This window comes from Gracilinanus agilis, chromosome 4, assembly GCF_016433145.1.
Source record: "Gracilinanus agilis isolate LMUSP501 chromosome 4, AgileGrace, whole genome shotgun sequence".
NCBI classification, from domain to species: Eukaryota; Metazoa; Chordata; class Mammalia; order Didelphimorphia; family Didelphidae; genus Gracilinanus; species Gracilinanus agilis.
This window is the reverse complement of record NC_058133.1, coordinates 468365396-468377067: the sequence shown is the minus strand read 5'-3', so window position 1 is coordinate 468377067 and position 11672 is coordinate 468365396. Positions and strand designations below refer to the sequence as shown.

The following is an 11672-nucleotide window of genomic DNA, read 5'->3' as shown; positions in this document are numbered from 1 at the left end:
TCAAGTCAAGCGTTTAGATGTCTGCTATACTAAGTACTTGGAATCAAAAGGAAGACCTGGATAGGGCAGCCAAGGGTATATTGGGGAATTGGTGGGGGAAAGCCAGATGCTACTTTTCAAAAGACAGGAGAAAGAAGAAAAGAATGGAGGAATGAAAGTTCAAAGGCAAATTCTTCCTACCGGCACTATAGCAGCAAAGGCAAAATGGTTTTGGCAAGGGCGGGACTTACATGCATGGACGTGAGCGAGCTGAGGTGGGTAGGAGTTTGCCTGGGCATAGCCAAAATTAGGAGTCCAGGCTTGCAGGGCCTTTTGACTGGGGTTCCCACCCACAAGGGCCCCCGAGAAGGCAGAGAATGGGTTAGACTCAAGGAAAGGGGTTAGACTCAAGGAAAGGGATGAAACAGTGAAGGACTAGTTCGAGAAGTGTGGTGAGACTTCCCTATGAAAACTATGAGAATGAGAAGCATTGCAGGGGTTAATTAGGGCGAAGTCTCAGATAATTGACTGCCTTCGAGCACTCCCCTGGTGATTGCTATCCGGACACCAAGCAAAAGCTGCGCCTCTCACTTTGGCGGTGATATTAATTAAGAAACGCTGGGGGAGTCTTACCCTGCAGGTCTCCCGTCCGTAAGCCCGTCCTTGACTTTGACGTCGCATGCCCCGCCCAAGTCCCAGAACTACTCCCCTAGGCGAGTTTAGACCCTGGGCTGGTTTCGGAGGCCGCCAGTCTGGACTTCGGGAGCGCTCGGTGCCCATCCCGACAGAGGGTTCTATTGTTACCCGGGGCCCGCTCTCAAAACGAGTTCGCGGGAACCCCCAAACTAGAGCCAGGCCTATTTTTAACCACTGACCACCCTCGGGACTGACGGAAAGGGGCCGATTCGATTCCCCGCCCCTTTAGTAAGTTCTCCTAAAGGAAAGGAGGGGGTGGGGAGGGAAGCAAACGGGGCAGGAGAGCCCTTCACTTGAGGAAGAAAGAGAACTTGGAGCTTCGAATGTGGGTTGGGGTGAAAGAGGAAGGAAGGCGAAAGGAGCATCCTGGGACAGGCCCTTAAAGGCGGAGAAAGCGGGCAGTTTTGACTTCCTTTTCGCCACTTTGCAGGTTCTTAAGCTGCTCCTCTCAGAGCGCCCATTGCAGCCTTCTTCTGGTCGCAGACCCGTGGCTCCATGGCGGCAGAACTTTGCTGGATAAAGATCCGACTGAGATTCGCACTGGCACTGTTCATCCTTTCGGGTAAGCTGGAGGTCTGGCCCTGCTTTTCGCGCGGTCAGAGGGTCTGACTGCTTTACAAAGCGTGTTTGGGAGCGTCGATCCACTCCTGGTCCGCGGGCCGAGACCAAACGTGGGGGCGGGTGCTGTAGGGGAGTGGCGAGGAGCTCCTCAGCGATAAGCCGAGAGTGAAGGGTTAGGGAAGTTCGCAACTAGTAGAGACGGAGCCAGCGTGCTGCTGGCCAAGGATCTCCGGAAGATCAGAGGGCCACAACAGAGTTGGGGTAAATCCTAAGAAAAGTCAAATCGTTGCCTCCCTTCTCTGCCTCCTAGTCACCCACGCTCTCTGCCCCTAAAGACTTTCTCAGCCTCCGACCAAAAACCCTTAGCGCAAAAATGTCAACCCTAGCCCCCTCTTCTCTCGCGTCCCAGCCTCCATCGCTGCCATCACCTTTCCTCCGGGGAGAAGACTCTGGCCATTTGACTTTGACCAATCAGCTGGGTTGGCACCAATCGGGGCTATTTGGGGACCTGGCCCCGCCTGTCCGAGGCTGTCAAAAGCAGGGAGGGTTTTATTCTCCATCTCTCACTTTCACCACTTTCTTCCTTTCAAAAGTAGGCACCGTTTTCAGAAAGCTTTAGGCAATCTTTCAGTTCTGGCTTTGTTCAGGTGCAGCCTACAGCCCATTGTCAAATGGAGATTCTACTTTGAGGGACCAGATATGGAAACCTAAGAGACGTCCGAGGGGCCTGAAGCTTGCTTTTTATTATTTTTTTCCAGACTTTCAGATCACTAGAATTTCTTAGGTAGGGTTAACTTCCTTTTCTCCATGGGCCTCACCCCCATCTTTTCTTTTGATTTTCTAGTTTGGAACTCACAGTCAGACACTTATGTAATAAATGTTTATTGCTTTCCAATAGTTACTTCACCTTCAGTTTCTCCGGCTTCTGATCCAATCGTACCAGAGATGCCAGCTTAATCTTCCTAAAACATGGCACTCTCCTGGAAAATCTTCTGTAGCTACCCTCTGCCATCGGGAGAAAGAAAAAACAAAACAAAACTAACATTTACATGTGTGCCAGACGCTTAGATCAGCCTGTAAAAATTTTTTATCTCATTTGATCTTCCCAACAACCTTTGCAGGTAGCTATTGTTATCCCTATTTTACAGAGGAGGAAACTGAGGAAAATAGAGGTTAAGTAACTTGCTTATGATCACATAGCTAGTATGTATCTGAATCTGGTTTGGAACTCAGGGCTTTGAAACTCATGTTTCTCCTAGTAAAAGGCCTATCTTAAGACCACCTTATCTTCTCTATAGCAACTACCACCGTATTTTGTACAGAGTAAAATTTAGGAGCCTAAATTTTCAAGGTAGAGGAGGATTTTAGACTTGCTGAAGGGCACATGAGCACATAACTAATGGGGGCCTAAAGCCCTTAATTCAAATTGTGCTTCTGGCAGTTACTATCTCTGTGACCTTGGAAAAGAAATTTAATTTCTCTAGGCCAGTTTCTTCCTTAGTAAAATAAAGGGATTCAACTAGGTGGTTTCTGAAGCTCCTTTTCATTCTCAATCTCTGGCCCTGTGATCTATGATCCCATTGGCTGAGAGGGAACTCAAGATTTCCAGACTTGGCGTATAGAACAGTTATCACTCTACAACTTTCCAGAGAGAGGCAGGTAAAGTAAAGGAGCTATAAAGTCCCTCTCATATTTGACATTCTCTGGAGAAGAAATACATCCCTACCTTAAGATGAAGAAATAAAAAACAGCAAAGTAGACTGCTAAAACTGAAGTTAATATCTTCCAGTAGCCCAAGGATCCCAACAAGCTACAATTGTATTCTTTGGAGCCACAGAAAACTAAAGTCTCCTCTTTTTTACAACCTTTCACAAATTTGAAGACAGATCATTTCCCCATTGACTTTACCAAGAGAATATGCTTACTTCCTTTCATGATTTTTTGTGTGACAGGCTTTCGTCATCATTCTGATTGCATTTTCTGAACATTGCCTCAGTGCCTTTTGTATGTGACACCCAAAATAGAAGATGATTCTTCAGATATAGGAAGACTAGCCCTGAGTGGGGTGATTGCTGGAATGAAAACATTACACATATATTAATCTGGTCCAAGGTGGTATGAATTTATTATTTCTTGGCTTTTTAGTGGCTTCACCATACATAATGTTGGTTCCTGATGAGTTTGTGATCTTTCAAAATTCTCAGATTCTTTTCTTTTCCTTCTTAAAAAAAAATGATTGGATGCATTTGTTTTTTTAATCATCTCCAACTCTTTAAGATCCTATTTCAGGTTTTCTTGCTAAAGGTACTGGAATGGGGGGCAGGTGGGTAGCTCAGTGGATTGAGAGCCAGGCCTAGAGATGGGAGGTCCTAGGTTCAAATCTGAACTCAGACACTTCCCAGCTGTGTGACCCTGGGCAAGTCACTTGACCCCCATTGCCTAGCCCTTACCACTCTTCTGCCTTGGAGGCAATACACAGTATTGACTCCAAGACGGAAGGTAAGGATTAAAAAAAAAAAAAAAAAGATACTGGAATGGTTTATCATTTCCTTTTCATTTGACAGATGAGAAACAGAGGCAAAAAGGGTCATGTAGCCAGTAAGTGTCTGAGGCCAGATTTGAATTGAGGTAGCTGTTTGACTCCAGGCCCAACACTCTATCTACTGTACCACCTAGCTGTCCCTTCAGATTCTTTTCAAATGAACTTCCCTTAAACCAAATGTTTCTCATTACATATGAGTTTTCTAAAAATTCATTCAAATGGCACTAAAATTTCTATTAAATTGTCCATCTATTGGAATAAGGCAGTAAACTTAATAGACAGGATGTTTGACTTGAAGTCAGGAACATCTAGGTTTGAGTTCTGCCCCTGGATACTTACTAGCTGTGTGACCTTGTGGAAGTCACTCAACCTTTCAGCTCCTCAGTTTCCTCATCTATAAAATGAGGGAGTTGGATTTAATGAACTTTCTAAAGTCCCTTCTAGCTATATCTAATGAATCCTGATTCTTATGCAATATACCATGCATACCTTCTGCCTCTGAGTCCTCAGCAAATGCCTTATCAATCAGTCAACCAGCCAACAAGCATTTATTAATCACATACTGTGCCTATATCCTCATCTGAGTAGCTGATAGTAAGTATTAAGCAGGAGTAGGCATGTAGCTTTGAAATACTCCATTGGGACATTCATTTCCTAGTCCTTTAAGCCACATTCTTCAGGCAGGTGTTTTTTACTAGCTCTGAATCCTACAAACAAACTATTATGACTAAGCCCCCATTTTTATGTTTCCAGGCATATCTGTCAGGTCCCCGGATAGAATTTTCCTGGAAAAGGTACTCTAATGAGAGTTATCAATTTTGACGATCGCTCTAAGTAGATTTGTGGAACACCTATGATCTCTTGACAGTTTTGGGGGGTTGTTTATTTGTTTTGAAGAATAGATTCAGGGATGGCTGTCTTATTGCCCTGTTTTTCTTTTTGATAAATTTCCTTATGGTAATCTTCCTGCTTTTTTTGGGCTGTAGAATAAAGGTAACAAAAAGGGAAAGCTAGGTGGCTCAGTGGATAGAGAGCCAGACCTAGAGGAGGGACATCATTGAGTTCAAATCTCAGACACTTCCTATCAGTGGGACCCTGGGCAAGTCACTTACCCCCAATTTCTTAACCCTTACTGCTCTTCTGCCTTAGAACCAATATATAATAAGGCTTTTAAAGGTAACAAAAACTTTGCTCAGAAGCCTTGGGTAGATGATTGGGTAGCCTGGTGAGACTTTCGGAGAACTGCTTCAGCAGCTTGCCCAAGATGTAAGACAGCCACTTTTGTCTCTTGAAAAGGATTAATACTGCCTTCGACTTTTCCTTCTGGTGGACATCATAAAGGGCATTTCTTTCCACCAAATAAAAAACATCCACAGTGGAACTATTGCCCACTTCTCCTAACTTATACTTTTAAATCAAGTGCTCTTGTCCTCATCAACCCCATTAGCAATCTGGTGAAACCTGTTTTACCAGAATGTCATTGTTCTGTTGTTCTCAGTTATGACTGAATCTTCATGACACCATTCTGGGGCTTTCTTGGCCAAGATAGTAGAGTGGTTTGCCATTTCCTTTTCCTGATCTGACAGATGGAAGACACTGAAGCAGACAGGGAGAAGTGACTTGTCCAGTGCCTGAGGCCAGATTTGAACTCTGGAAGATGAGGTCTCCTGACTATGAACTGTGCCACCTAGATGCCCCAGCCTTCTTTACCAGAATAATAATTTTAAATGCATTTTTAAAATTCAGCATTACTGGGGGCAGCTGGGTAGCTCAGTGTATTGAGAGTCAGGCCTAGAGACAGGAGGTCCTAGGTTCAAATCCAGCCTCAGACACTTCCCAGCTATGTGACCCTGGGCAAGTCACTTGACCCCCATTGCCCACCCTTACCACTCTTCCACCTATGAGCCAATACACAGAAGTTAAGGGTTTAAAAAAGAAATCCAGCATTACAAAAGAAACCAACTGTATTTATTTATTTAAATAGAATTTCTTTACAAGTGTCTCAGTCCCTTCCTCCTCTCCCCCGCATCATAGAGGGCATCATCCAGGAGACAGATATGTATGTATATTTATATATGTCTTTCATGTTTCCATTTTTTAATTTGTTCTCTAGAGGTGACATTCACAAGTTATTCTTCAAGTATTCAGTCTGTAGCTATAAGCAATGTTCTCTTGGTTCTACTCATGTTTCTGTTCATTATCCCATGAAGTTCTTTCCTATTTTTTAAAAAAATTAACCTGCTCATAGTTTCTTATGGTATAGTAGTATCCCAACCCAACCATATACCATAATTTGTTCAGCCATTCCCCAATTGATGGGCATCCCCCCAGTTTCCGGTACTTTGCCACACTCCAAAGAGAGCTGCTATAAATATTTTGGAGCATATAAATTCTTTTTCTTTCGCCCTGATCTCCTTGGAAAAAAAGACCTAGCAACAGTATTGCTATTGAGTTTTATAACTCTCTGGGTGTAATTCCAAACGATTCTTCAGAATGGTTGGTTCAGTTCACATTTCTGCCAATAGTGTATTAGTGTCCCCATTTTTCCACATCCCCTCCAACATATTGTCATTTTAGCCAGTCTGATGAGTGTGAGAAGATATCTCCAGATTCTTTCCACTGTCCCCAGGATCTCTCAGTTTCAGTCTAGAACCTCTCCAGAGAGGAGGGCTTTTTTTAAGCATTACTTTCTGCCTTAGTAATTATTCTATGACAGAAGGGCAAAAACTAGCAAACGGTGTTAAGTGACTTTCCCAGGGTCACATAAAGCTAGGAAGTATCTGGGGCCACATTTAATTCCAGGTCCTCCTGACTCCAGGCCTGGTACTTTATCCACTTTGCTACCTGGATGACCTCTGGTCTTTGGACTCTTAATGAGAGCCTAGAAGAAGCAGATAGGGTTAACCTAAGTAGGGCAAAAAGGGGAGGAGGAAAGGAGCCATGTGGAAGAAGTATGGACAAAGGAAAAGATCATGTTTCTATAAATTTATTAAAGCATTTTCCTGATTAGCTGGCCAAAAGTCATTCTAAGGATGGTTCCAAAGAGTTTTCAGTAACTCTTCATTCCCTGGAGATCATTTTGACAGATGACATTCGTTTAGATTTAGAAGTAGTAATATGTGGTTGGGACACGTAGGTATGAGACTGTGGTAGCAGGCAGGCTGGGCAGGGCTGGCCTAATTATCATTTTTGTGTTGCCTTTTAAGGACTTTTCAAATCACAGGAAGATTTCACAATTCACAAATCACAATAATTGCTGTCAAAATTTGCTTATAAACTCTGTTAGAGGCATTTCCCCCATCAATTCAATTCAACCTAAAAAGCATTTATTTAGTGCCTTCTGTGTACTATTATCTAGTCCTAATGGACCTATACTAAGGTCTGACCCAAAGGGAAAAGGGAATACACTATGTGCCAAGTACTATTGCTAAGCCCATTACAAATGTCCCACTTAATTTTCACAGCAACCCTGGAGGTAGGTGCTCTTATTATCCTCATTTTACACTTAAGGAAACTGAGGAAAAGAAGTGAAATGATTTACTCACTCACAAAGCATATGTCTAAGGCTAAATTTAAACCGGAGTCCTAGCCTGTATCTACTTTTTTTTTTTTTAAACCCTTCTCTTTCATCTTAAAATGTATCAGTTCCTAGGCAGAAGAGTGGTAAGGGCTGGTCAATAGGGGGTTAAGTGACTTGGCCAGGATGACCTAGCTAGGAAGTTCCTGGTGTCAGATTTAAACCCAAGAACTCCTGGCTGTCAATCCACTGAGCCAGCTAGCTGCCCCCTCCCGTATCTCCTTTAACAACTAGCTACCTTACCTAGGAAGCTCTTAAGGACTTGCTTAATAAGGGCTTAAGAAATGCTGGTTGCCTAGCCCTTGCCACTCTTCTAAGAACTGATATTAAGACAGAAGGTGAGGTTTTTTTTTAAAGAAAAATAACAGAAAAAAAGAAAAAGAAATGCTTGTCGACTAGCCAGACTAGAGGGCATCTAATATTAAACTAATAAAGCAATATGCACAATGCTCATAACTTTGGAAATGGAAAAAACATTGCAGGAGTCAACAGAAAAACTTCATGCTAATGGTTGTGACCAAGGTTGGTTGCAGAGAAAAGAGGAGAAAATGTCCCATTTTCCTGTCTTTGCACAGATCAGGGGGGAACTCTGGCTGAAAAATATTGCATGAACTTGTAAGCTTGGTTGATATGTTGGTGTGTTTTGCTGAACTGTTCTCCCCTCCTCCCCCCCTCACTTTTAAAAATTATATGGTATAGGGGCAGCTGGGGAGCACAGTGGATAGAGCTGAGTAGCACAGATAGACAGAGTTGAGAAGTCCTCGGTTCAAACGTGATCTCAGATACTTCCTGTCTGTGTGACCCTGGGCAAGTCACTTAACCCCAACTGCCTAGCCCTGATCTCTCTTCTGCCTCGCAATTGATACTCAGTATTAGTTCTAAAGCAAAAAGTTGAGATTAGAAAAAAAAAATTCTGTTACCAGAAATGGATCTATGAGTAGGAAAGTGGTTTTGTTGTTGTTGAGTCATTTCCATCATATCCAACTCTTCATGACCCTATTTTGGGAGTTTTCTTGACTTTATTGGTGGGATTTGCCATTTCCTTCTTCAGCTCTTTTGACAGATGAGGAAACTGAGGCCAACAGGGCTTAGTGTCTTGTTCAGAGTCACACAGTAAATGTCTGAAGTTATGTATAAGCTCAGATCTTCCTGGTTCCAGGGTCAGCTCTCTAACCACTGTGCCAGCTAGTTGCCAGAAGGATAGAGGAGGGCTATATTGGAAAATATAGATAATGTAAAAACAAAAGAAAAAGATGGAAAAAAAGGAAGCATCCTGCCCCTGTAGTCCACCTGAGAGTCAAGGGCTATTATTTACTATAATAAGGTTTTATTAAGGCTAAGTTAGTGTGATGCGGTGGAGTTAGGATCTTGGTTCAAATTCTACCTCTATTACTATATGTGTAATCTTGACTAACTCTCTAAAGCTTTCTAGGCCTATTTCCTCATCTCTAAAATAAGAGGCCTGAGCCTGAGGACTTCAAAAAGCCATTCCTATTCTGGATTTATTATTTTCTTAAATTCCTAATATCTTCAAGATCCTGGGGATACAATTAAAAAAAAAGAGAGATGGGAAAAATAATCTGCCAGGATTTTTAGAAAAACAATATCTCATTTGATCCTCACCACCTTTGAAGTAGGTATTATTATGATCCTCATTTTACATTTGAGGGAACTGAGACAAACAGAGGTAAGTGGCTTGCCCAGGCTCACATATGCCCAGTTAGTTAGTGTCTGGAGCTAGATTTGAACTCGAACCTTCCTGTTTTCAGGACTAGTGCTCTATCCACTTGCACTAGTGGTTGTTTTCAGTCTTTTTAAAAAAATTAATTAATTAGTTTGCTTGTTACATGAACATACCCAGTAAACCCCCTCCCCCCATTAGAGAAGGCATCATTTGACAAAAGCTATATGTATTTTTTAAACTACATCTTCCTTATTTCTGTTTATCAGTTCTTTCTCTGGAGATGGGACAGAAGGTAAGGGTTTAAAAAAAAATAGGGAAGATAAGAGTTTTGTTTTTCTTGAAGTATATACACAGTTTTATAGTTCTGGTCTTAATTCCAGACTGCTTTGTAAAATGGTTGAATCAGTTTACAGTTCTACCCATAGTGTATTAGTGTCCTTGTTGTCCCACTTCTCCTCTGACATTTGTCATTTTGCCCTTTTATCATTTTAGCCAATCTGTTAGGTGTGAGATGATATTTCAGAGCTGTTTTGATTTGCATTTCCTAATCCATAAGGATTTGGAGCATTTTTTGTGTAGTTACATATAGCTTTGATTTCATTATCTAACAGCTGTTAGTTTATTTTTTTTGGATTATTTATCAATTGGGGAATGACTCATATTCTTATAAATTGCCTTCAATCTATTAAAATATGGCAAGACACGAGTTTAATTGATATTAACCATAGCACTTTCCCTCTAAGATGATCTCCAATTCATCCTGTCTACATCTTGTTCCTAGAATCAGGAAGTCCTGACTTCTATCCCAGCCTCAGACACTCACTAGCTATGTGTCCCTGAGTAAGTCACTAAACCAGGCAAACATAATTGTTTGCACAGTTCCCCACCCATTAGACTGTGAGGTCCTTGAGGACGGGGACCCTTTTGTGCCCTATTTTGTATCCCAAGACTCAACATTGTTCAGAGCACAGAGTAGGTGCTTGATAAGTGCTTCTTCTCCCCATTTCCCCTCTTCCTATCTGTCCTAGAATCAATTCTAGGACAGAAGAGCAGCAAGGGCTTAGGTGATTGGGATTAAGTGACTTGTCCAGGGTCACACAATTAGAAAGTGTCTGAGGCCAGATTTGAACCCAGGTCCTTCCAACTCCAGACCTAACACTCTATCCACTGTACACCTAGCTAACTACATTCAAAATGGAAATAGCAAGACTCTTTTTTTTTTTAAAACCCTTACCTTACCGTGTATTGGCTCCAAGGCAGAAGAGTGGGAAGGATAGGCAATGGGGGTCAGTGACTTGCCCAGGGTCACATAGCTGGGAAATGTCTGAGACCAGATTTGAACCTAGAACCTCCTATCTCTAGACCTGGCTCTCAATTCACTGAGCTACCCAGCTGCCCCACAAGACTCTTGATAGTTGTTTGTTGGCTTAACTTGCTATTGAAGTAGAAATCCAGTTCATGGCTACAATGACCATTTACAAACTGTCTAAGTCAACACAAGTCTTGTGAATTGAAAATAGAAGAAAGAAGAAGAATCCACAGTAAAAACTACAATTTCAAACAACAGAGTGAAAAAGCTAAGATCTACTATACTGACTTTTCAGCAGCTTCCTCAGAGCTTTTCTCCTAGCAGGTCCCTTGGGTGTGGTGTTCTTTCTAATTCAGGCTTTCCTCTTGATGACTCAGCTCATGCCCCAGAGATTGTGTGAGTTCTGGGTGGGGGCAAGAGGAGGACAGACAAAAGTATGGTGAGAAGTAGGGGTAGCGAAGCATGGAGAGCCTCAGGATGCCAAGAGGTCTAAGTGAGGAGTATAAAGTCCCTGGCTGGGTGCTGGAGGGCTGGCTCTGGGTCTAAGGAGGAGGAGAAGAAGGAGACCAGAGAGGCAGCAAAAAAAAAAAAAAATGAGAAGATAGAAAATAAAGCAGCAAGCACGACACCATGGAGAAACTGAGGCATTTCCCCTCTTATCCCTATGAGTCCCTTTCTGTACCTCTGATGGAAATTTCTGTCTTTTGCTGAAGCAAAATCAGTCTCCCTGTAGTTAGTTTCTCCCTATAAATTAATTCTAGTTCTTCTGCCTTCTGGAACCACCCCAACCGAGCACATCTCATCCCTCTTCAGCACTTCAGATATATGAAGACAATTATCATGTGTCTCTCCTGCCTCCTTCCCTCACCTCCACCTTCCAGTCATCTTTTCTCCAGGCTAAACCTCCCTGGGTCATTCAATTATCTTTCATCCTGACTGGCTCGAAGAGCCATCTCCATGGTGCTTGACCTCCTCTGATTGATTTCTAATATGTCAATTTCCCTCCTTGTTGACCTGTGGTACCCAGACCAGGACACAAGTCCTCCCAGCGTGCTCTGGCCAGTTTAGGGTAAGATGAGATCATTTCCCCTTTTAATGTGGACACTGGATAAACTAAGAGGTGGTGGGTAGGGCACCAGGTCTGGAATCAGGGAGATCTGTGATCAAATCTGCCCTTGGATACTTCCTAGCTGTGTGACCCTGGACAAGGCACTTAAAAATACCATTTGTTTCAATTTCCTTACCTATAAAATAAAGATAATAATAATAGCACTTGTCTCCCAGGGCTCTTATGAGGATCAGATGACATAATAATTACTATGTG

The 11672-nt window shown here is 42.5% G+C and overlaps 1 protein-coding gene across 4 annotated transcripts in view; it reads left to right on the top strand.

The window, feature by feature from the left end:
- Positions 1–795: 795 nt before the first annotated feature.
- CD58 (CD58 molecule) overlaps positions 796–11672 on the top strand; it is a 106149-nt gene continuing 95272 nt past the window's right edge. For 3 of the 4 annotated variants that reach the window (XM_044672430.1, XM_044672433.1, XM_044672432.1), the window contains exons 1-2: positions 796–903; positions 1106–1237. In XM_044672430.1, the coding sequence (XP_044528365.1) occupies positions 1171–1237 (67 nt within the window). In that variant the 5' untranslated portion in view covers positions 796–903; positions 1106–1170. Of the gene's footprint in view, positions 904–1039; positions 1238–11672 lie in introns of those variants that run through there. The other variant, XM_044672431.1, reaches the window with a different exon arrangement.